Source organism: Melanostigma gelatinosum (assembly GCF_949748355.1).
Source record: "Melanostigma gelatinosum genome assembly, chromosome: 3".
Classification (NCBI taxonomy): Eukaryota; Metazoa; Chordata; class Actinopteri; order Perciformes; family Zoarcidae; genus Melanostigma; species Melanostigma gelatinosum.
In genome coordinates, this window is record NC_136636.1 from 18,904,092 (window position 1) to 18,928,246 (window position 24,155).

The 24,155-nt window shown below is 42.1% G+C and overlaps 1 protein-coding gene across 1 annotated transcript in view; it reads right to left on the reverse strand.

Annotated features, from left to right (window-relative positions):
• Positions 1-1,848: 1,848 nt before the first annotated feature.
• kif5ab (kinesin family member 5A, b) overlaps positions 1,849-24,155 on the reverse strand; it is a gene marked incomplete at both ends in the record, with an annotated part of 50,444 nt that continues 28,137 nt past the window's right edge. Inside the window, 16 exons of the mRNA XM_079266370.1 lie at positions 1,849-1,918; positions 2,522-2,549; positions 4,664-4,728; positions 5,133-5,397; positions 7,328-7,544; positions 10,072-10,176; positions 10,358-10,429; positions 10,542-10,602; positions 11,037-11,138; positions 12,689-12,798; positions 14,569-14,633; positions 16,555-16,672; positions 17,459-17,647; positions 18,729-18,875; positions 21,599-21,805; positions 22,900-22,968. Coding sequence (XP_079122496.1) covers positions 1,849-1,918; positions 2,522-2,549; positions 4,664-4,728; positions 5,133-5,397; positions 7,328-7,544; positions 10,072-10,176; positions 10,358-10,429; positions 10,542-10,602; positions 11,037-11,138; positions 12,689-12,798; positions 14,569-14,633; positions 16,555-16,672; positions 17,459-17,647; positions 18,729-18,875; positions 21,599-21,805; positions 22,900-22,968 — 1,890 coding nt within the window. The remainder of the gene's footprint in view (positions 1,919-2,521; positions 2,550-4,663; positions 4,729-5,132; positions 5,398-7,327; positions 7,545-10,071; positions 10,177-10,357; positions 10,430-10,541; positions 10,603-11,036; positions 11,139-12,688; positions 12,799-14,568; positions 14,634-16,554; positions 16,673-17,458; positions 17,648-18,728; positions 18,876-21,598; positions 21,806-22,899; positions 22,969-24,155) is intronic.

A 24,155-nucleotide genomic window follows, 5' to 3' on the forward strand; every position in this document is an offset into this window, starting at 1 on the left:
TACTGATAACCAACATACACCCCGCATCAGTGTAAAGGAAGGAGAGGAGATTGAAGAGGAGCAAGCAGGGGAAGGAAAGGGGACACCGGAGAGATAGGGGTCTGTTTACAGCAGGTGAGGATGAGGGAGGAAGGAGAGGCTGGGAGAACAGTGATCAGCTGCATGCAGATTTACAGAATAGGCCTCGGGAAAAAAAACATCAGCCTGGAGAGAGAGAGAAAGAGAAAGAGAGACAAACAGAGAAACAGAAAGTAAGAGCAACAGTCAGTTACATTTGAGAGTAACAGGGAGAGCGAAAGAGCAGCCTGTGAGTCATGACAACAGTGCCAGAAGGAACATGTCTCGAATCATTTTATTTCTGGTGTCTTCACTGAGAGCTAGCTGTGTTTGGGAGCTGCATGTACTAGTCTAGGGACATATTTAGACTAGGATGTCAAATTCACCAGTGCACCAGTGTGCAAAGCAATCCTCTGCAAATTTAGACTACGGTTTCCAAATAGAATTCACTGCTGTCCCTGTGACAAGTGGTGCTGAATAATATTCTCTCAAATACATGAAAAAGGCAACCGAATGAAGCGTGTAACAGCAGAATTAGTGGGATGCAATAAGAACCCAGAGGCACTGATCATTTCATTCCTCTTTCTCCTGTGGGTGTTTCCCAGAGGAATATGTTTTTATTGTTGTATAATCTTCGACCCTCGTTGGGATTTATGAGAGAGTGAGTTCAACGAGCGTGCGGTGCTGAACCGAGACAGATGCTGTTTGTTGGGTATTTCTGTGTAAAGTGTCTCACAGTGTACTCGGTGAGTGTTGGTATTTTTAGTGTGGGGGCCCCACAACAGAAAACAAAGCTATCCCTGGCAGCTGGCAGTGTTGTAATCTCTGCACAGCACCCGAGGGCTGAGACCCAATAAACTCCAAAGTCATAGTGATGTTTCGTAAATGCTCCCAAAGCAATATATCCAATCGTCTAAAAGAGCGTTAATATACCTCAGAGAAATGAACTGCTGGATATGTTTGGATAAGAAGAGAACATTTATTATTCCATGTGTCTGTTTCAAATGGCATTTATTTAGCTGATGTTTGATAAGCAGCGGGGCTGTTTTGTTTCATGAAACATGCAAGCTGCAACATCATGATTATTTCCTTTCCTGTAAATGTTGACATGTTTCAATAATCAAAACAGATGTCATACTTTCAATCCATGCATTAGCATGCAAGAGCCCTGTAGCTGTACCAAATCTAACTGCAGTTTGCAAGCCACAGTTATTTGTGAGAAATAACGCTGCCTTCGGGATACGGGTCCGTGCTTCTCGGGACAAACGCTCAGCTGAATTAAAATGACGTAACATATATGTGAATCTATATATAATCATTTAATGTTGCCATTTGAGGCAAGCTTTTCAGACAATGTATGTGTGCAGATGTAATATCGAAGCAAGTCTTTAAAAGCGTCCTACTGTTTGCTATTTCATTGAAAAAGCATCAATGTCATTGTTGTAAGAGGTGCAAGTTTACTCAAAGTTACAAAAGCCTTCAGGTTTTCAGAGAATTTGGTTATTTGGTTTGAGTCCTTACGTTCAATTCAAATAGAACAATTAAAAACTAACAATTGATGGAGGAAAGCTGGCGATGTAGCTTCAAGGCTCCTGGTTTCAAAGACCTCATCTATTCTTTATGTTAAGTGTATATTTATAGAACAGATCAGGGGGATTTTTCAGATGTCATGTCAAAACTTGAATGGATAAGTTCAGTGGAGTAAAGCTTTGATTGACTGCTTGTTGACCTATGTTCTGTAACGCAAACATAGAAGAGTTGTTTTTCTGTGTTCTTACCTGCCCAGGACTATTAGCTGGCTGAGGCCTCCTGCTGCAGGCTGTAGAGGTTGGCTGGGTCCTGATTGTCACAGACGTCAGTTCTGGACACGGAATTCACATTCAGACACGTGCTGTCCAACGCACCAGAATCACAGGCGGTCGCAGCAGCAGCAGCATCCACAGCAGCATCCATAGCAGCATCCACAGCAGCATCCACAGCAGCAGGAGCGATGACAGCAACAAGGGGACAGCGAGGGAGCAGAGAGACACAGCAGTGAGGGAAGCAAATCAGTAATGTTACAGTAACTGGTCTTAAAACACAGGGGGTATTGGTGCATGCAAGGTGAATGTGGCAATGACATACAGTACTTCAACCTGTTCTTTGCCTATAACTGACTTATCAAACATGCTAGATATTACCTTTATTCATCTCGCTCTATTTCTGCCAATAATTCTGAAACTGATCGCTGATGATCTATTAAAAGTAAATATTTCAGGACCTTCAGTTGAAGCCAAGCTGTTGTTAGCCCATCAAAGAGTCCAAAATGAACCTTAAAACTAAAATCAGTCAAACAAAATACGACACAAGTTCCATTTTTAGAGGTTAATTCTGCCCATGACTGACAACATGATAGCCTGCAGTAAGACGACAACAAACCGCAGTGGGTGTTTGGCAGTCCTCAGACAGGGTGAGGTAGTCGTACCTGTTGTCATTGATATCTGTGGTGTTTCCTGCAGACAGAAAGAGGTGCATAAGGAGGCAGGCAGGTGCACGGTGAGAGGGTTGGTGGTGTGTAAATTAGGGAAGAAGTGGGTTTGTCACAGACACAGATGGGTTAAACTGAAACAGCCCAAAGCCATTGGCGATAGATGGCCTTGGAACAAGCAGCTGCATAATGTGTTGGTTCTCAAACAACAAGTCCTCATACACAAATGACTGAATCGAGTGTTTGTCATTCATTTTAAAAAGACAGATATGTGCATCATACTGGTCTTCTGACTCAATTAGCTCAGAGCAGACACAACAGAAAGCGTTCTCAGTGGTATACGAACATATGCAACGAAACATAAACATCAATTTCACACTGTTTGTACCAATGACCAATGCTGTTGTTATTCTGGAGAGGATTGTATTTGCCTGACTGCCAGAGCTTGCTTGTCAAACATGAGTCATTTTACAATGTTTGAACAAACCAACAATTCTGAAATGTTTCTGATGAGGACACTCACTCTAGTACGGTACGACTGGCACAACTAATAATAACAACGTGCTACCAGTTTTAAAAGAACTCCTCCCACCCAGAGAGGTTCGTTGCATGAAAGCACAATGGATCATCGTTACATTCTGTGGCTCCTCCTCCTCCTAGCAGCTACTGCAGAACTACAACTCTAAGAGGCCTGTGCTTTGCCTGAAACTACCCGACACAAAATATTCACTTGTCTTTGTATACGACACAACATATTGACACCCAGACGTATCAAAATGTTTCAACTCTTGATCAATGTCTATGTGCAATTATTCATTGATATTCATGAGCAGAAACCTCACTTCATTTATCTGCTTAAATTTGATGAGCTGTCTACAATCAAGGAGCCTCGCATGACTGGATTATAAGGCTGATCGGTTTAATCTCTTTGAAAAAAGGTATGGCAGTTAATGAAACGCTTATCCTAACAAGAACTGTCAAGGCGACACCTCAGCAGACTCAAAATACAGAAAAAGTAAGACACGTGGGGCGCATGCCTTGCCGAGCTATTTGGCATTGAGTTATGCACTTTCACATAAGCTCTTTTTAGAATGCATAACAGCGAGGAGAATCATAACCCAGAGGGAAAATTACGAGTTAGGGACCAGAAGGAAATTTCCGTCAGAGTTTTTGGCTTCAGAATACATTATAGTGCACAAGCACATCCATTCCAAAAATGGCATATGTCCACTTTGGGGAGGAATACTAAGTAAAATACTGAAAATGAAAAAACTGAAAATAAGCCTAAAAAAATTTGCACACTTATTTTACAAATCTCCTGAGACGAGGCATAGCACCTGAACAGCTGCCAGTGTTGAGCGAGAGTATTTTTATGCCAAAAAGAGACAAATGTTGGTGTTTTCTCTGCATTTTCTTGCTGGCAGCGATGAATACCTTCTGAAACAGCATCACGGGAAGCAATAACTAAAACCAGCCTGATTGAATTCTTGACGGGTTCTCCGGATAACATCTCCAATAACCGTTCTTTAATTAAAGGTAGGTACTATCGCAGCAGATTGATAAATTGGCTCTGACCCAGTTCGCAACTTTCATTGATATTCCTCTCTACAACTCTACAACTGTCATCACTGGGTCAGAGGCTGAGGTGGGCACTCAGCCTGTCTGAGTGGTTGTCTGTCTGGCAATGACACTGCAAGTCTTATCCATCTCCTCAAGAGTCTGCTTCTGATGAGAGCAGACACACACACAAACATGAAGGAGGAGAAAAGCCTCAAGCAGTAGCAGCAGTATCCTCCTGTCCTGAGGGAATTCTGAAAAATGAGGCAGTATTCCATAAATATACGGACATTTTATCCAAAGACAGTTACACCGAAACTCTTTTCCTCACACTAAGGAATTACAGTTAAGACGGCCGACTACGAGCCCATTACAAGAAGGTGAAAGCAGAAAGAAAAAAGAGAAACAGCAGAACTGTTATCACAGCAGCGAGGCAATCGCTGTAAACTGGTTTAACAGCCGCCACTTTATGCTCGTATAAAACAACATTCAAACACAAAGGCTGGTGGGATGACATGATGGCAACCACTAAAGAAAATACGATCTCATTATGTTTCCTGTCACCATGTAAACGGGGCTCACCGTTCTCTGAATCGAGCATGTCTGCGGTGTTCTTGTCTGCGTGGTTCGCTGGTTCAGCTCGATGCCTACAAACGGGAGGAAGACATTCACGTAAACGCAACAGTGGGATTTGTGTGTCAAAATCTTGACCTCTAGATTAAAAAAAGAAATAAAAACTGGCAAATATGAGTGCACCCAAGTGTTCACTTCGCCACTAAATGATAAATCAATGTGAAATCAGAGACACAGACACACCGAGCTGTAAAAAGCTGGAATGTAAAGAGCTGGGAAATCGTTTTGACAAAATAATCTTGACTCCACTTTCTACTGTCGCTGTTTCTGGAGCATTCACTGTATTTCACATCAGCAGATCGATGTTATGACAACTGCACTGAGGGTGAAACTTCTGGATAAACTACAAGCGGACTTGAAGTTTCGCAGTCCAAACTGTGATGTACAAGGACGTGTATTACTCCACGCCTTTACTCACGTGTTGTCCTGAGCGTCGTCGTCTTGTGAATCATTGTTTTGGGAGTGGGGGTGTTTGGTGGGGCTGTTCTGGTTGGAGTTGGCCTCGGGCAACCTGGGCTCACTCTCTGCTGATGCAGGAGCAGCAGCAGGAGCAGCTGCTTGTTGGTGGTTGATGTTGTGGAACGCAGCTTTGCAGGAGGCAACGGGGTGATCGCTGTAGCCTCGGATGAAGAAGGGGCTGTTGGGAGAGCACGGTGGGTAGTGGCCAGCGCGCACAGGCTTGGCTGTTGGCGATAAAACAGAATTGATCTATTGACTGATCCCTTCATCCACAAAAGACAAATACAAGGGATATTGATACACAATCGTCTGTAGCACGAAACTATACATTTAAATGTGACTAGTACTGGGAATATATCAAAGTGCAGAATAGCGATCCTCCAGGTGGAGGCCTTGTTTCCATACAGCCAATCAAATCCAGCGTAGAGCAGTCATGTATCCTTTCTATCAACACAATTCTCCTTCTGGTCAAAGTTTCACACATGAACACACGTGTTGTCCTACATCATTAAAAACCCGCTGTCTGCCCATGACATGCAGGCTGCAGCACATGTTTGTGGACTTTGTCTCTCGTTCACTGCGGTTTAACAGCAGAACTCTGGCAGCCTGCCAGCTGCTGTCTGTCACCTCACCAGCTGAGAGGAAAAGAAGCATTCATATTTCCCCAGAGACCTTTTTTCTTGACGAAATGTAACACCAGGTACTCACAGTTGCTTTAGTATAATCCTCAAATGAAAATCGTTAAGTCTACAAACACTCAAATGAATAGCTCCAGCAGCACAGTCGTCGCCTTTCTTTCGCACAGAATTCAAACGTATGAGTGCAATTGGATGGAGTAACTCTTCGCGATTAAAATGGATTACACTGCTTTTCCAATAAATTGTGTTTCTCTCAGAAGAGCTCACTGCGTAAATCCTGACACAAAATATTTGAGCGAACCATCACAACTATAACTACAAATATCTTAACATATTAATCATCATTAGGTATTATCATAAATATTGTCACAATTTAAAGCAACGAACACATGTTGTTGAATTTAGTTATCAAGCATATTGATGTGTTCCACAGCGGTGAACCTAAACCTCTGGTACTTTCAGTTTCTGAACATAGAACCAGAAGACTGGCGCTGAAAACTCATCTCACATCTCGCTCATGCATGAGGAGGTGGTGTATGAATATACGGTGCTCTGGTTGAGGGGAAGGAAGGAGATGACAGACGATGCAAATCCAACAATGGATGTTGCCTGTGGTGGAATCACACAGCAGAGACATGAAAGGGCCAAAAGATTTTTCTCAAGGTGTAGAACAAAGACAAAGAATAAGATGAGGTGATGCAGCCAGATCGACACCAGTGTCGACATGTGCAACCTCAGCATTAGATTGGTGGAGAGGATTTACATTTTACATGGTTTGATTTGTACAATAGTTCATAATTTACATGAATCTTAATATGTTCAGACATTTGTCTTTCTTATTTGCGTTGAACACGACTTATAGACTAACATTCAAACTGTGAAGAAAACGCTTTGTTAAAACATTTTGTTGCTTTTGAATGATATCATTCAGCAGAATAAATTAGAGATTACATTTGACATGAAATAGAAGAACAGAATTTCTGTGTATAACCTTAGACATACACTGCCTTTGTTTAAGCAATGAGGAAGCTTTAAGATGCACTGGCTGACGGATTGACTTATTTCAAAATACCAACTGGGGATATTTTCCCATTAAACATACAAAGAAAATGAGAAAAACTGTAATATGACTCTATATAAACTTTAGGAGTAGGAATCGACATGAAAACAGTTGTGTGTGATTTGATCGTAGACTTACGGTAATTAGATTGGATTCAGCTTAATTGCACAGACCTAAACTACTGAGACATGTAAATGCAGTTGTAAGAATTATAAGAAAGTTATTAATGTCCTAGACACGAATGTAGTAACTCTGAAATATTGCATGTTAATACCCACAGATCCAATTTTAAAGGCTGGATTCAATGGATCACTGCCTATCTCAAGATTAGAGGATAATCAGATGACATAGCTTTTACTGAAATAACAAATGCAGCAACATGTAATGTAGATTGCTGCCGATGGCTGTTCAGTTATTCTGAAATAGCTGAATCTGTGAACGCGGTGCGTGTGTTACCTATCTGTGCAGCATGGGGCCTTCGGAAGGGATTGCGAGCCCTCATCACATCTTTGATACGCTCCATCTCCTGCTGGTAGCGGTGGCGGTCCTTCATGGCTCCTTCCTTCGCCTCCTTCAGCGCACCCTCCAGCGCCTTAACTCTCTCAGCTGTAGACCGAAGCCGTTTCTCCAGTTTTGGAAGCTCACAGCGAAGATCTGCATTGTCACGTACCAGCTGTCACACACACACACACACACACACACACACACACACACACACACACACACACACAATAACATATACAGTAAGCCCAGGGATTAACTGTACATGTCAGTGACCATGTAATATATCCTCTCAAATGAAAAAAAGATATCAACGACATACAATATTCAAAGGAAAAGTTTGTAAAACTGTTGGTAATGTTTTCGCTATGAATGTATTTCTTTTTTACAATTTTCTTAATACAATTCATGAAGAACTTGTGTCGCTTTGACATTGCTATGTACAATTAGAAACCTGTGTATGAACGTTTGCTCTTCTTTGTTTTGAAGCGGAAGAATAAGAATGTGTTTTTTCTAATATCATTTGTTTAACCATTTCATTTTTGTGCAAAGTGTCTCACAGTGTACTCGGTGAGTGTTGGTATTTTTAGTGCAGGGCCCCACAACAGAAAACAAAGCTATCCCTGGCAGCTGGCAGTGTTGTAATCTCTGCACAGCACCCTTGGGCTGAGACCCAATAAACTCTGAAGTCATAGTGATGTTTCGCAATACAAAGTCTGCTCCCAAACCAATATATCCAATCGTCTATTAAAACTCAATAGAGTTTTAATATAGATAAATCAACTGCTGAAATGACAACAAATAATTTGTTGAACCACTTCCATCTTCCTGTTTTGCAGTGTGAGGGATCCGACCTGCCGTGCCGAGAACACTGCTTTAACAGCACGTTATGGCCAGTGAGTATAGTAACACAACAATGGAAGCAGCAAAGCGAAAAGAACCCTTGAACCGGAACTTTTTTGTCAGTTAAGGCCAAATAGGTGCAGTCGAGAGAGAGAGAGAGAGAGAGAGCGAGAGAGCGAGAGAGCGAGAGAGCGAGAGAGCGAGAGGATTATTACGTGTGACCTGATGGGAAAAATACTTGGCTGCCTTTTATGTAAATATTGACTATCTCAAATGTAAGGGCAGTTCATCGGAAAAAAGGCCTTCTGGAGGGTCTGACCACAGCCACTGGGGCGCTCCTGTCATCATTCCTGTTTTATCATTTAGTCGTAAAAATAATGCGATTGATATTGGTACATATTACACATTTATGTTTCTTAACTTACGATTTCACCAAAAACAGCACCGACAAGTTTGATTTCTTTAACTGACCAGCAAACGAGTAAAAAGTAGGCAATGCTTTGAGTGCAATTTGTGTTCACAAAAGCATCCCGAGGCACATAATGTAAAACACAACCTGGTTGCTTCTAGATAACAGCCTTATTTGTTTATGGTTACACTCATGAAGCAAAATCATTTTATTTGTTGATTTTTAAATTGCTGCTCACAGCAGTGGGGAAAGGTAAACGTGAAAAAACCCATTGACTGAGCACCTTAAACACAGAGTCTGCTGCTCCGTGATCATGCAAAGTAATCCCCATCCTGCTGGGATACTGATTACAAGACCAGCGGCTTTAGCAAACAGGCAAAGTTACCAAACAGACGAAGGATTCAGGAGTTCAATAGATCCACAGGAGGTTTGGCGGTACTAGTTTATTGTTTGGTGGTGAGTCATTTTAAAAGGAAAAAACAAAACAAAAATGGAGGTGAAGATTTCCACAGGAGGAAAGTGATGAGCAAAATCATGACAGCTGTGAGTATGTGCAGCTGGATAGACAGGCAGACATTACCATGTCTGTAGAGGGACAGAGAAACTCATCCATCGCCCCAGCACACTGTCCCGCTGCCTGTCTTTGGCAGTCTTATCACTTTCCACTGGGAGTTTTCTAATTTATGACCATGACTTTCATCTTCTGTTCCCACCGTATCAGCAGGTGGTGGATGGGATGGAGTTTCCCAGCAGCCACTTTAGGATTGGTTTTCTGCCCGACACTGCTGCAGTGCAGCTCTCACCAATATGACAGCACGGGTAGATGTGCCAGTCTGCAGAACGTTTAGCACCGTAGCACCTAAACACTCCGTCCTCTGTTGTAGTCCATTTAGTAATATTAAAGAAAGATGGAAAGTGTGTGTGTGTGTGTGTGTGTGTGTTAATAGTCTCATCTTTTTCAGCACAAGGTTGCCTTTGAGAGTTTGTGCGCATCAGCTAGAGATAGGAGAAAGACTGAGCGTGGTTGTGTGCACCTGTATGATGAATTCATTTGTGTTCATCAAATTCGAGTAGCTACTTTACGCTGTGTGGTTTCCTTTTCCCGAAGGCAGCGTGGTTAACACCTCCTGCTCTGTTTTCAAGGACACTTTCATGTGAAGTAGTGAGATGATCGATGGAGCGAGCGCTACTTTTGCCCATAGGAGCGCAATGAAGAACACCGTTAACTGTTCTGTAAATTTGGCTGGTTCTTATCGTCCTCCTCTCATATTCTATCCAGGAAGGCGTTTCTGGCTCACAGCTGTGTCACGGCACAGTCAAATTCAGACTTCCAGGCTGAGGGAAACCGTAAAAATCTTTCTTTTTAGAGAAATGGTAGCCGGGTAAAATGTTATTTTCAGTCTCCTTCACTATGATTTATAGTTTTACATCTGCTGCTCATTGTTACCTGTTTGTGAACTGTTGTAAGCTGGTCGAGGTTGGTTTCAAGAAAGGAAATCTTCTGTTTCTGGGTGATGTATCCCCCACTATCGTCAAGCTCCATCTGTGCACTCTGTTGACAGAAACAGTACAGATCTTTTAGCGTTGGAAAAACACTGCCATCGCAAATACTACAGTTAAAAAAAATTGCATTCAGCCCAGGTGCAGCCACATGAACTCCAGCTACACTTGTATGTATGTGGACAAATGTAATATTTTAAATGTGTTGCGTATCTAAGTTGTGTCTGGCTTACTCTTCTAACTCGAGTCGTGAGGTCTTGAACGAAAAGCTTGCGGAGGTTGTGCAGCGTGTAGAGTTCACGAGCCTTTGGTATGAAGGGAGAAAGGAAACAGCAATAGTCAAAGCAGTTATGATGTTTAGTGGATCAGTGGCCTCTGAGGGAGCCAAGAGAAACGTGACAGTAAATAATGACTTACAACAGTCTCTTCCAGCCCTTTGAGGTCCTTCTTTGACTGCTCATGTCGCTCATGGAGAAATCTATAGTCAGACAGATAGATAGAAGATGATATCACACTTTCTGCCCCACTAGTGGGCTGTTTGCCATCTGCCATCTGATGCAATACGCTGCAAAGGTCAGTGCAGGAAGAGGCCTCTTAGCAGCCAGCTGCTACCTTATCCCTAAACTCCGTAATGGAGGTGCAAAGAGATGTACACAGAAAGAGGCAGAGAGAGGGTTAAAAGGGTAACCCTCCAGATAATTTTAGCCACAAACTTAATGACTGTAAAACGCCACAGGGAGAGAACAGGGAAAGTAGGATGACAGAGATGCAGAGTGAGAGGAAAATAAACAGACTAAGGGAAAACAAATGACAGAGAGAAGATGTGAATCAAACGAGGCAGCTCGCCCGCCATCGGGCCTCCATATAGTGACGTGTTTGAAAGCTGGCCAGGACAGTAAAGCAGAGACTCACGTCAGTTCCTCCAGCTGCCGGCTCTTGTGACGCTCTTGTCTCCTGAGATGTATGAAGTCACAGTGCAGTTGCTCCAACTCCAGCTGTTGCTTCTGGTTACAACTGAAAAGGTGATTTTGAAAATAACATTTCAGCATGTAGGTAAATACTAAAAGGTGAAATATAATCTGTGATACAATGGACGCAATCTGGAAATGATGGTCAGCTAGCCAAAATGATGTTATCCCCCTATGCCAACCAGGGGTGCAGTTCATAACTAAAATGAATGAATCGCGTTAGCAACTAATGTTACCTTTGTGTTAGCTAACGCACTTGCAAACATTATACTGCTTAGCTTTCAGGTTTATTCACATTCCACTATAAACACAAGTTTCATACTTTCAAAATGCTTTGGCTTAACTTACATAAACATAGTTAGCCTAGAACTGTCATTATTTGCACAAAATGCTTGCTGCACACACAGGCACACTGTTAGGACCCCACAGGATGCCTCGAGTGTTATTTCCTGCCTGGATCCACTTTTGCATTCTTAACAGCTCAGCTTTTTGGTTCAGCAGCTTATGATAAAGTAGTTCTGGATTCATTTCAATGTCGTTAATGCATCCCATCACAGATCAGCTTTTAGGCATTTTTCTGCGGTTTGCAATCAATTATTTCCCCCTCTGCTGTGGGCGGGACTCATTGTGCTCTGTCTCTTTGTAGGGTTAGGATGTACTTTTTCCTTAAAGTTACATCCGAGCTGTACTATCTGGACAGGCGTTATGGCTAAGTGAAGGGGTACTGTACCTTTACTGTACAAATACATTCTGTTTTTTTTAATGCCCCTTCCCTCTGCAAAAAGGTGCACACCTATACATGCCACTGCATGTCCTATCAATTTGAACCATTTTTGATTTCACCCTCCTTTTCTGATTCTTGAATCTCAGAAGAACATTTATTGCACCTGCTTTTGCTGCTCTGCTTTAAGGATCTGAAGGGCCACACTGCTCTACTCCACTGGCCCACTGACATTCCTCCATCCATCCATTTACAAGCTGCTTATCCAAATCAGGCAATGCCAGCAGGACAAGCAGAGTAGCCCCAAATGTCTTTTCATTCAGAAATCCTCTGCAGCTGCTCCTTGGGTGTTACCAGACACTGCCCGGTCAGCTGTCAAACAGACTTTAGTTCCTTAAGAGGCTCTGCCCTGCAGGCTGCTCCTTTACGGTCACGCCTGGTACAGAAATTCTTCCCAAGGAGGCACTTGAAATGGCATGTTTTCTAGGAGCCCAAAGAAGCCAAGTGGCTCGTCACATTGTGGTTTAGCAGCAGCTTGACTCTAAAGTCCTCACAAGCTGCAGTTTCCTAGTGCCACTACCCACACATATTGAATTCAGCCCCTCTTGCAGCTTGGGTGGGGCTTCGAGAACTCAACTACTGACACCATGAATCCCCAATTTTGGATTTGAGCCCATAGACAGCTGACAGAGTGTGTAAGGTGTCTGCTTCTGGAACCACATACAAACTGTATTATATAGAGCCAACAGTCCGTTCTGAAATATAGAAGTAGAAAGGCCTATTTATGCCTAAAAAGTATTTCTATTAGGACCCCTAATTTAGAAATCCTGATGCAGTATATCAGGGAAGGTGAAGAATTATAATGAAGCACTGACTCAGTCAAGTCGTCGATGATCTCCTGCTTCTCATTGATCTCGTCCCGTAGGCGCCCAAGCTGTTTGCTGTGCGACTCACGATGTGACTCCATCTGCTGCTCCAGAGCCCTCTGAGGTACGAGCAACAAGAGTGTGTGAAAGACATACATGTAGAGAGAGTAGAGGTGGGAACAAATGGAAATCTAAATGACTAAAAGACAAGAGGGGATATAATTACACACACCAGTGCAGATGTGGACAGAGAGAGCCACATGGGCATTACACACACACACACACACACACACACACACACACACAAGGTTGTGTCACTGAGTTTGAAGCATAGACTGTAGATGGACGACGCGACCCCACTTCTTTCCACTGCACAGAGATGAAGCCAAAAATATTTCACATAAGAGTCTGCGCAGTAGTAATTGGGGGGTTGGAGCCATGGTAATCGAGGCCCCGCCTATGCATCCGCTCGAACCAACCGCAAGCAGAGCACGGCCACAGAATCACGGCTGTCAATCATGAAGTCAACCCCCTTTTTATAGACTCAAATAACTAATTAAAGCCAAACTAATCCAAAGAAATGGGCACTTCAACATACATCAGCGTGATAAGAACTACCTAAAATGACAGAAACCATTTTTGGAAATAATTATTGGATGTGAACTTAAATGTTTTTTGTTTGGCCCATCTGCCATCCGCTAACATGGAGGGTGCGGGATGTATATCCTTTCCTGCAGCCAGCCACCAGGAGACGACCAAGGTGTTTTGGCTTCACTTTTGGGGAGCGGTCATGTCGTCCATCTATATATACAGTGTATGGTATGAAGTGAGACAAGGCTAATGAAACTGGTATGTGCCCTACACACACACACACACACACACACACACACACACACACACACACACACACACACACACACACACACACACACACACACACACACACACACACACACACACACGCACAACAATAACAATAACAATAAATACTTAATTTAACCATGGGGCCTAGTAGTCATCCAGTACTCATGTGCTGCTGTGTAAAATGTAATGAAGCTGCTAGCTTTGACCCGCGGCCCCAAACAGGTAAATCCAGGCATGATAGTGCCGAGAACATTTGTCAAATAATTGAAAAATAAATGTACAGAAAATGTGATTTTTTCCATCAAACATTAGCTGTTTCCAGCATCTCAAATGTGAGGACTTGCTGCTTTAGTCAATTTTGTGGTTGTGGACTGTTCACTTGAACAGTTTTTCTTGCCAAGAGCTCGGTGAGAATATTGATACAAAATTGGACACAACTGATCAAAACTGATAGAAAACTGGAAAGTGCGTAAAGAAGAAATCTGCCAACCAGCACGTCTGAAGTTCACTAATTAACAATTTATTTTATGTGTAATAAAAATGACAAATGGTGGTTATGTTTCTGAACATCTGTTGGCTGGGACCAGTTGCTAGACAGCCAGCAAAGACTCCAGGAAGCAACTCCTCCGAACCAATAAATAGTCAGACACATAAACCCCCCCGCTACGATGTTTTTACATTTGGACTGAGTCCGCCTAACCGTTTCCAGTCTCACGCTCGGCTAAGCTAAACTAACTCATATAGACGTGTGAGTGGCATGGATCTTCTCAGTTAACCAGCAGGAAGAAGGCGAAATAACATATTTCCCAAATTGTTAAACTATTCCTTTAAAAAAAAAAACACCTGTTAGTCGCAGGCCCGGTTTACAATCATGATGTGATGTACAAGCCTAGACACAGTATGCGCACACATGACTGCACACTCGTGGAGGAAGACAAACGCATCACAGCTGTAGTTAGCTGAGTGCTGAGGCGTGCGACAAAAAGGTCATCACACTACGTTGTTCTCACTGTCGTCATGGTTACCTTTATATCACAGGACTCCTGGGCAGGTGAGTGATTGTCTCCGCTGGTCACCTTTGCCATTCTCTCTAAAACAAAACACACACACACACACACATTCAAGACAACAACAGTGAGAGAAACCGAGACAGAGCAGATAAAAGACACTGATGAAGATGAAAGAGGTGACAGTCACTTGACTTTGACAGCACAACAGTACCGCTGCTTCATGTCGACAGCGAGGTCAGCGTGATCCAAAGCCGTGCCTCGGGTGCAATAACGTATATTATTTAATGTGACATCTATTGTGTTACGCCGATCTGACGTTAACGCACTGCTGTTCCTGGTGTCGGATGATGAAATTACAGAGCTCTCTACCTCGCATCAGGCTCGGTGATCAACGCGACCTGCGGCACTTTGTATTTGTCTACTTCTGTAATGACTGAAAGGCCGCATGCCTCAAGTGTAGATTAGGGCCTAAAATTGATTTACCCGCCCATAATCCACCAAACGACTCCTCAGGAATACTGATTTGCATTGCCTTTTTGGCCTGGTTTGTGAATTGCATCAGTGTCCTGTGAATATCTGCAGTTAGATGGACTTAGCATAAATTTTCAAATGTACGATTAATCCATTCATGCTGGTGCTATAAAAGGCTTTGGAGCCGAAGCTGTTCGTCGGTGTTTACCCTTGTTATTTCTTGACAGGACAAAAAGTCTCCTGGCACAGACTAAAACGCTCCACTGAAGCCAAAGTTTTAATCAGCACTTCCTCAAAGTTCCAGTTCGGTGGAGCTTAAACACAGTGATACCTTTGCAGTCTTTTTCATGTTTTACGTTGTCCACACATGATTTTGTTTTGCTGGGTCACAACATTCAACTTTTTTTGACTTTGGCATCTCAAGCCATTTATTAAAGCAAGATTAACAATGTAGCTCGATCTACATATTGTCCTTCACTGTGCAGTGAGCAAGAAGATATTTTCCTACTTCACTTTAGACTTGGAATGAACACTTCCTGCCTTGTTATTTCGATCACGTAGATAAAACATCTCAACCTGAGCCGGGGGTCGAAGACATTTTTATTACAAATCCATACTTGTACATTGTGCTGCACTGACTGTGATTATTTAATGTTGATCCTTGAACCCCGGGCTCGGCTAGATTGTTAAATTTCACCCCAAAAGCTTGGTTTATATACTCTTACAAATATGCTGCATCCTCAACCTGGCTGTGTATTTCAGCATCTAGTATTTCAGAGTAGAACACTGAGATTATACAGTCCATCCATCGCCACTTTAGTATATAGCAACACGGCTCTGTGGATTGCAAAGTTGATCATTTATTCCATCGCTATTGGATGGATTGCCATGAAATTTGGTGCACACATTAATTTCCCCTCAGAGTGAATCCTGATCCCTTCACTTTTCATCTGTGCTTCATCACCAGGTCAACATTTTAATTTGTCCAGTACAGCGTAGCCATCGTCATCAGATAGAGGCTAATTTGTGGTTGGTGCGTTTTAGGAAATGTTAGCATGCTAACAGACTAAACTAGGATGGTGAACATGGTCAGCATTGTCATTGTGAGCATGTTAGCACGCTGACATCAGCACTCAGCTCAAAGCATTGCTGTGCTATTGTTGTACTTCAATTATTGTCGATTTTTTTTTTTTTTTACCATTGTCACGACCCGGCTCACTAAGTCGTAACATGAGGGAGACAAGACGAGTTATAAAAGGAATAAATAGACCTTTAGTTAAAGTACAACTAACTAAATAAACACTCAGAACAAGGCAGCAGCAGCCAGCCAGGTCCTCCACACAGGAGTCAGAGAGGAGCCCAGCCAAAGAGGAGGGGCAGCCTTTATAGCTGGGACCAACCCAGCAGGCTCAGGTGGGGCTCGTTAGCTGCCGATCAACATCCTGCAAGACAACCTGAGAAGAGACAGACACAGACCCCTGGTGGAAGGGAGGGGTCGTCACACTATACTAAAATATAACATTAGTCTACCTTGAGCTTGGAGTTTGGCCAGCTCCTCGCTCAGAGAGTCGCAGCTGTCCTCCAGCTTCCTCTTCTTCAGCTCCACGTTCTGCATGTAGTCCGTTAGAGAGCGGATCTTTGCCTCGCGCTGAAAGTCAGAAGACACCGTCTCAGATGCAGAAAGTATACTGATGAGCAAAGGACCTCTATAATACAACGCTTTACACCAAGGGTAAAATGAACTATTTACTCACTGTGAAATGGATATAACCTACATTTAATATATATGGCCTTCATCATATATTAGGGAGTTTAATTAAAATGTGAAACACTTTAGAATTGTAAACACTTAGTCAGTTGTACCAGTTAGTCAAATATTAAGGTGCATGATATATTCCATATTTCTACTATTTTTAACATAGGTTTTCCTTATATTAAGTATTCTTTTTAAAAAGCACTTCCTGAAGGCAGATTAACTGTAATATTTACCTGAAACAGCCAACATGAACCCTATATTTAGCAGGTTCATTTCATCCTCAGCCCATAATAGTTAAACTCACAACATGACGCCTTCAAGCAGCCACGTCAATCCAAAAAAAAATACAAAACACGCAACCCTTTAAGAATCAGGACAGTTTGTACACTAACAACTTCTGACAGTTGAGTGACATTTCGAGCACACTGCTCTTCATCAGAGTGATTAATATTAAACAAAGGCCCACGCAAATATCTGTGATGTTAATTCGTCTGATGAAGACTGGAAACGTCAATCTCTCATTGGTGATTATCATAAATATTTTGCACTGGGAAGTTTCCGTGTATATTGTTCTGATTTCTTCACATAAACACCAACATTTCCTTGACAGATTGACAGATTTACCAACCTTTTTCTTGGACCAGATGTTTTCAGCTATTTGCTCCATCAGTCCCTCACCTGTGAAACGAGGAGGTGACTCGAGGACAGCTCTCTACCCGTCTCCTCCATCTTGCGGTGACACTCCATCTGGATGTTCTCCAGGTGGCGGCAGCGCTTCACCATGGACTTAACCTCTGACTTTATCTTACTGATGTAGAGGCGGGCCACTGTGAACTCCTCCTCGATCACGCCAGTGACCTCCATTGGCTGCAGACAAATGAGGGTCGAGAGAAAGAGAGACTGTTAATAGAGTAGTGGAGACTTTTAGTTAAGATTGAGCGAGGACGATTTAAAGACAGCTGGGAAGTAAAAAGGCGAGGGCGGCGTCTTAGAGACTCTTTCTGACATCTTGTGGGCACATCCATTAGGTTAATAGCATCATTTAGCAGATGCCGTGACTCAGATGCTCTGAAATGAATAGCTAAGATACATCAGTGGATATGCCCACTGCCTACCCCCAGGTGAAATATTGAAATATTGATAGTCGACGGAAATGCAAATACCGACCATAATGCTCTGCAGCTGGAACTCACACAGCACAACTGTTTTAAATGCTCATCAAGATTCTCAAACTCCCCCAGATGCCCAACACGTCAGGTTGAATTAGAGAGAAACGTATAAAATGATGCACTAGACATTTTAAATGTTCCACTCTGTCTTAGGTTTTAATGTTTCACTTAGTGCGTGTTTGATAAAGCTTTACTGTATTTACACATAAATATTTAATTGACATTGCAGTACAGTTTGAACGTTTGAACCCTTATCTGTTTTTGCTCAGCTTTATTTACAGGTTACATGTCTTAACCAGGCACTCTATACATTGTTATTTCCAGAATTAGTTCGGATATTCAGTCATTTCGTAATTTTATGCGTGAGTGGACCTATACATGTTGCAAGACAATGGTTTTTAATTATTATTTTAGAGATGTTCATCGACGCGCTCAATTTGTATACCCTCTTGAGTACAAGTCACCTTGGTTGGGAAGGTGTTTGATATTTTTTTGATAGGATCTGGATTAATAAGCAACACCTTTTTTAATGTGATTTTAAAAGTATGTATGGACATTCCTTCTCACACACGTCATGTTCACTGGAAAGAGTAAGATGCGCTGATTCCAGAAGTATGTAGAGATTCAAACAGTTGGGTAGAGAAGTTTGAAACAGTAAGAATTAAAAACTGCATTCAAATCAAATGTCTCGTCTTTTGTCAGACACCATCTGTTTATTATTAAACATCTGTGGTGAGTGGACACAATGTCTCCAAGCCTGCATTTTGCATGTCACTCACCAGCTTGATGTCTTTGTTTCCAACGATGGTGCTGAGCTCACTCAGGTCCCTCATCAGACTGTTAAGGATCTCAGAGATGTGTTTCCTTTGGTGGCTGCTCACTGCCTTGATACGAGACAGCTCTGCCTCTAAAGCCATGAGCTGAGCCTGTTGAAGAATGAAATGAAAGAGTGAACACAGAGGAAGACGAGAGAGGAAGTTCAGAAAACAGAGGGGAACACCAGGAGAGACCATTGTGTGGAAGATTGAGAGTATTTCAACCGCCAAACACACACACACAGCTGCGAGACCCACTTCTACCCCTGACCTCATTCTCATCCAACAAATCAGAGTCGCAAAAACAGAACGGCCACTAAATTACAAATCAATAAACTACTGAGATAGGGGCTGATGGCAGCGGCGCTGGATGAAAGCATCTGGGAGAGTGAATTATGGAGCTCCATTTTGTACAGCAGGCAGCTGCACCATTGAAGGTCCAATGGCCCGAACCTGATGAAACAGTTTGGGTCCAATCGATAATTCTACAGGGCTAAAGAAAATAAAGTTCAAGAGGATGGTTGACCATTTACCACCTTCCTAAATACAGTAACATTAACTCCGTAATTAGCCTCTCCATCTTCATCTCCCTCATTAACTTCAAGCCATGTGATCATATTCCAGGTCACTTCCCATGTCAAAACATTAACTTCCCACAAAGGGTGGGAAATAATAACAGAAAATCAATCGATTGATGGGTAAGTAAAAGCAAACGAGGTTCATGAAAAACATCGATGAAGCGATTCGGAAGAGAAGAGATGATTTGTTGAACGATGAATGGAATTAATCATATTGATAGAAAGGGGCTGAGGTGGACGGATGGATGAAAGAAGGTGCTTAAAAGGACCATAAGAATGGCAGCGACAGTGAGCGATGGCATGGCCTCCTGCAGAAGAAGAGAGGAGCCTCCACTGAAAGCAAGAGGAAGGCATGCTGAGGTGAACGTGGGGTAAAGACAGTGATGAATGTACTCCATTGCACCATTTTTCTAGGTCAATGCAGCTCCATGTCTACTGTAGATATAGAACAAAAATGTAAATCTGCAACACTGCACATTAGCATAACAGCTGGGATGCAGGAAATAGAAAATAGAGAATTTGTAATGAAGAGTCACAGGGAATGGGGTTGGAAAAGCCCACGTGAGGCTGGGATAAGAGGATTTATTGTCAGACTGCGTCTCTGAGAGGACATGGTGTGAGGTGAGAGGTCAGGGCAGAACAGGCTAAAACATCTATAGTGAAGGCGTACTAAGTTATAGAACTGAGGAAAGGAGGCGGTTTAAGCTGGCTTTAGAAGACTAAACGGTGCTGTGAGTAGTTACATTGTCAGTTCTGTTTATCAATTTCTGGACCAGCATTAGCGAGAGACAGAGGGGGAGGAGAAGACGCTGTGGCGCGTAAAACGGATGAATGAAATATTGAGCAGGTTTCAAGAAGGTGAATAATGGTCCACTCTGTCCACTGAGTCAGTCACAATGACTTCATTAACCGACTGTCCAGCTCTGACAATAGTCTCTTACCTCGAATACAAACCTTTAAAATCATCACTACACACTGTAAGAAGATTTGTACTGAGCTGCTTCTCTGATAAACTCTTTCCACATTTTAAAGCCCCTGAAAACCGGGATTGAAATTGAATATTTCTCAATGACATTTAATGTTCACAACCAAGTAAGCAACAATCAAAGTTTAAGACGTTTAACAGCTTTTGATTAAAATGTTACTGAACTCTGATGCACATACAACTGAGCCTGGCCCAAACCAGTACACAGAAAAACATAAATACTGAAATAACCCAAACTGTTTCAACTTTGAACAAATAGCATGTCCATGAGGGATCCCAACACTCCACCACGAAGAAGCTAACTGACGAAAAAAGTTTCAGCGTATTTGAGTTCTCTAGACTTCAAAACTAAAAACATCTTCAGACCATCACCAATTGAAAATTCTGTTTTTAAGACTTTTCAAAGCCTTAAGAACCGACATGAATACGTTTGGTGCTATACATAGTCATGGAAAGGATTGTTTTATTGAAGTGGAATATCATTAATCACTAATTTCACAGGCTTTTGCAGATGAACTACGCCAGATTTAATCAACCGCAATTTAATCTTTGTCAACATTGAATGCTGTCCTCATGTGAACCTGCTATCCAGTGAAAATCCCGGCTTTACAGTGACTTTGTGAGATTGCTTTGAAAACGGACCATAATCAAATCAAAAGTCTGCCTCCGAGAGAAATCCAGTTTTTAACTGTTTATTTATGGTCATAGTGCAAAACAACCAGCCACGTCTCATAAAATTGACTGAGTCTGAGAGCAAATTCAGGGTTGAGCTAACGAAATGCCAGTGCTGGCTGGAATTTGAACCATATTGGTGAATTTATGTCAAGTTGTTGATTAATGTCTGGAGTGAGTTTCCCCTCTTTATATACGTATATAGTTCTTTCTAATACTTTTAGTCTTAGATGCATCAGTTCATGTCTGCTGGCTGCACAGTTAATCACAATGTCTCTCTTATCTTTCCTTTCTCGCAGCTCTCTAATTTATCATTATCTCTCAAATTGCATTTTGAGCCAATAGCTCCACATATTCTTGAAAGACACGGACTTAAATGGATAGATGGATAGATTTCATATACCTAAATACTTCATTATATAATCCACAGCACATTATGGCCATGCCTTTAACAACTAATCCTTCTCTGTTGCTGCCTCTTTGTTTTTCTCTTCTTCATTCTTTCTGTCCTTCCCTGATCGGCCATTTTTACAGCATAGCAGAAATGTTTTTTTTCACCTCTATGTCAAGCAACTGAGCCTCCAGAGAGCCAAACTCACCATTTTCTTTGCGAGCTCTTCAGCCAGCAGTTTCTTCTGCACGCTCTTCTCCTCGACCTCCAGGCTCTTCTGGTCGTAGTTGACTGCCAGCTCCTCCAGGGCTTGGAGGACCTCCTTCACCTCGGCCTTGGCCGATTCATTCTCCGTCTGCAGCCTGCCGAGCTCCGACTGCACCCTCTCGCTGTTACCCCTGGATGACGCTAGAAGCTGAGGGACACAGAAGTTTAACGACTTAATGTAAACTGTGAATAAAGAAAGATTTGATTTAAAAGAGCTTTGTGTACAACAAGCAGTGTCTTCATTGTTGAAAAGGCAGAGCTGCTGGGTTTTAAAAAGAACATAATTGTGGAATTTATCTCGTTCTCTTGATACAGATACGCTGTTACTGCTAAATATTCATCTTACTTAGACTCACTTGAAGTTGTAAGAGCTGACATCATTTTGCCATCATGGTTTTGTTTTTTGCACTGCTGCAGCCCACTGTGGGCCAGTTTACTGGATGGACGTCATTAAATGAAGATATTGCTCTACCCAGGGTGCCTGCATGTTTGAACTGTAGCATAAAGCTTCTGTTTGGCCAAATGGATGTAAAATCATGTTACTGTACAAAAAGCTATGGTCGGGTAGTCACCATCATGTCAGCTCAACCCGCAGCAGGCCCATTTGGGGATATGAATGAACCAATTTAGCAAATGTGGAGATTGTTACTGGGCAGTGCACTACATGCATAAGCTTGGTTCAGGCCGTTTATCCCCACTGTTAGGAATGCTGTAAATACTGTTCGTAATTGCATTTTAATGGAGTCCTTTAATTGCTGATTTTCCCACAAATAGCATATACAGACAGACCTGTTTAATGTAGATTCATGTGAATAAAGGGCTGTACACCATTTCTATTAATTAAAAGGTCTCTAAATTCACAAAGATGGTGGAGTCATGCTCATCCACAGCATTCTAAATCACACATCGAATAATTAGAGAGCTTTTGTTTGTTTGCTTAACAGCTACAATGTTTCGCTTTTCGCACATCATGCTTCAATCCTTCATCAATCTTTGTATCGATCCTTCCCTCCACTCATTCGTGTCTGAGCAGCCACTGAAACCTAGTCTATTCTAAATACACTTACTATTAAACAATAAGACTTTATTTTCTTCGAGTGCTTTCTGGCTCCGTCTCAAGGACGAGGGAATAAACCTCTCGCAGCTGACTTCTATTCAAAGGGCGGTATAGATTACAACATGCAGCCTACTGTGAGCCGCTTAACCAAACTGATCAACGGAAGTGAAAGCAAAGTCTTTTACCTCCTCCTGGTCAAGCATCTGCTCCTTCAGTTTCTCCACCATCTGGCTCTGGTGGTTGATCTCATCATCCTTCAGAGGCAAAGAGACATTAAGGAACAGAAACAGTACATTTACAGTGTATGACACAAACTTGTACATTACAGATACTTTGTACATTGCATGTATTTTGGGTTCTATGTCCAACAACGACTATAAGTTTTGAGCTTGCACTAACTGCATAAATGAGAGATATGGAGTAGGAAAAAAAATGAATACAGTAGAACCATGGACCAAAGCACAGCTTATTTATGAGTATGTTAAATCACAACTCAAAAAACATATATTTGATGGTCTGTGGTCAACTGATCATGCATCACCTAAAGGCAGGGGTCACTAATGGTCAGAGTCCGGACCCAGACGCCGTTGTATCTGGACCCTGGACTTACCGATAGATAATTGAGAATTATGACATTTTCATGGAGCGCTTCTATTTTAACTGGCGCAGCTTTTCTAGCCTTTACGGCACTCGTTTAGCGGTCCAGGAAACACACCAACCAATTATGTGAGTAGTAAACCATCTCACGCTTGTGCTACTCGGGCCAATCACACGTGTGTATTCTGATAACTGCCGCCCTCGTCTCGAGTGAGATAAAGACACACACATGAGAGACGGGGAGAGAGACCCAAGAGTCGGAAAAAGTATGTGAGTCAGGTGAGTTGTTGACGTGCTCGAAAAAGAGAAATGTGGACAGCTTAACCAGAGTCTTGAATGAACAGACTCTTACGTGTATTATTCCCACAACCAGTTCAAAACCAGTATGTCTCATATGTTCAGAGACCGTGACGATTATTAAAAGCGACAATGTGAAGCGCCCCTACGAGACAAAGCACAACTCTTCTGAGCAAACGTACCAACTCACATCCGAAATGAAGGCGCAGAAAAATAAACCTAAGAGACAAATATGATCAGAAAGATGAATTCACTGTCCAACAATGATGTCAATAGAGAGGAATAGAGCTGAAACAAGTGGTTTAAATAACACAAAGATAAAATCCCTGCACATAATTTTCTCTTTTTAGAAGAATATAATATCGTGGCTCTTTTGATTGACATCACTTCATACATGAATAAACTGAATTTAAAGCTGCAGGACAATTCAATTAAATACATTTCTAATTCTATTCTATTTCTAATACAAGTACTTTATTTTAAGAGCCACATTTGTCAAAAGCTTTATGTTATGCATTGTTTTTTTATCCAGCCATTATTTTACTTG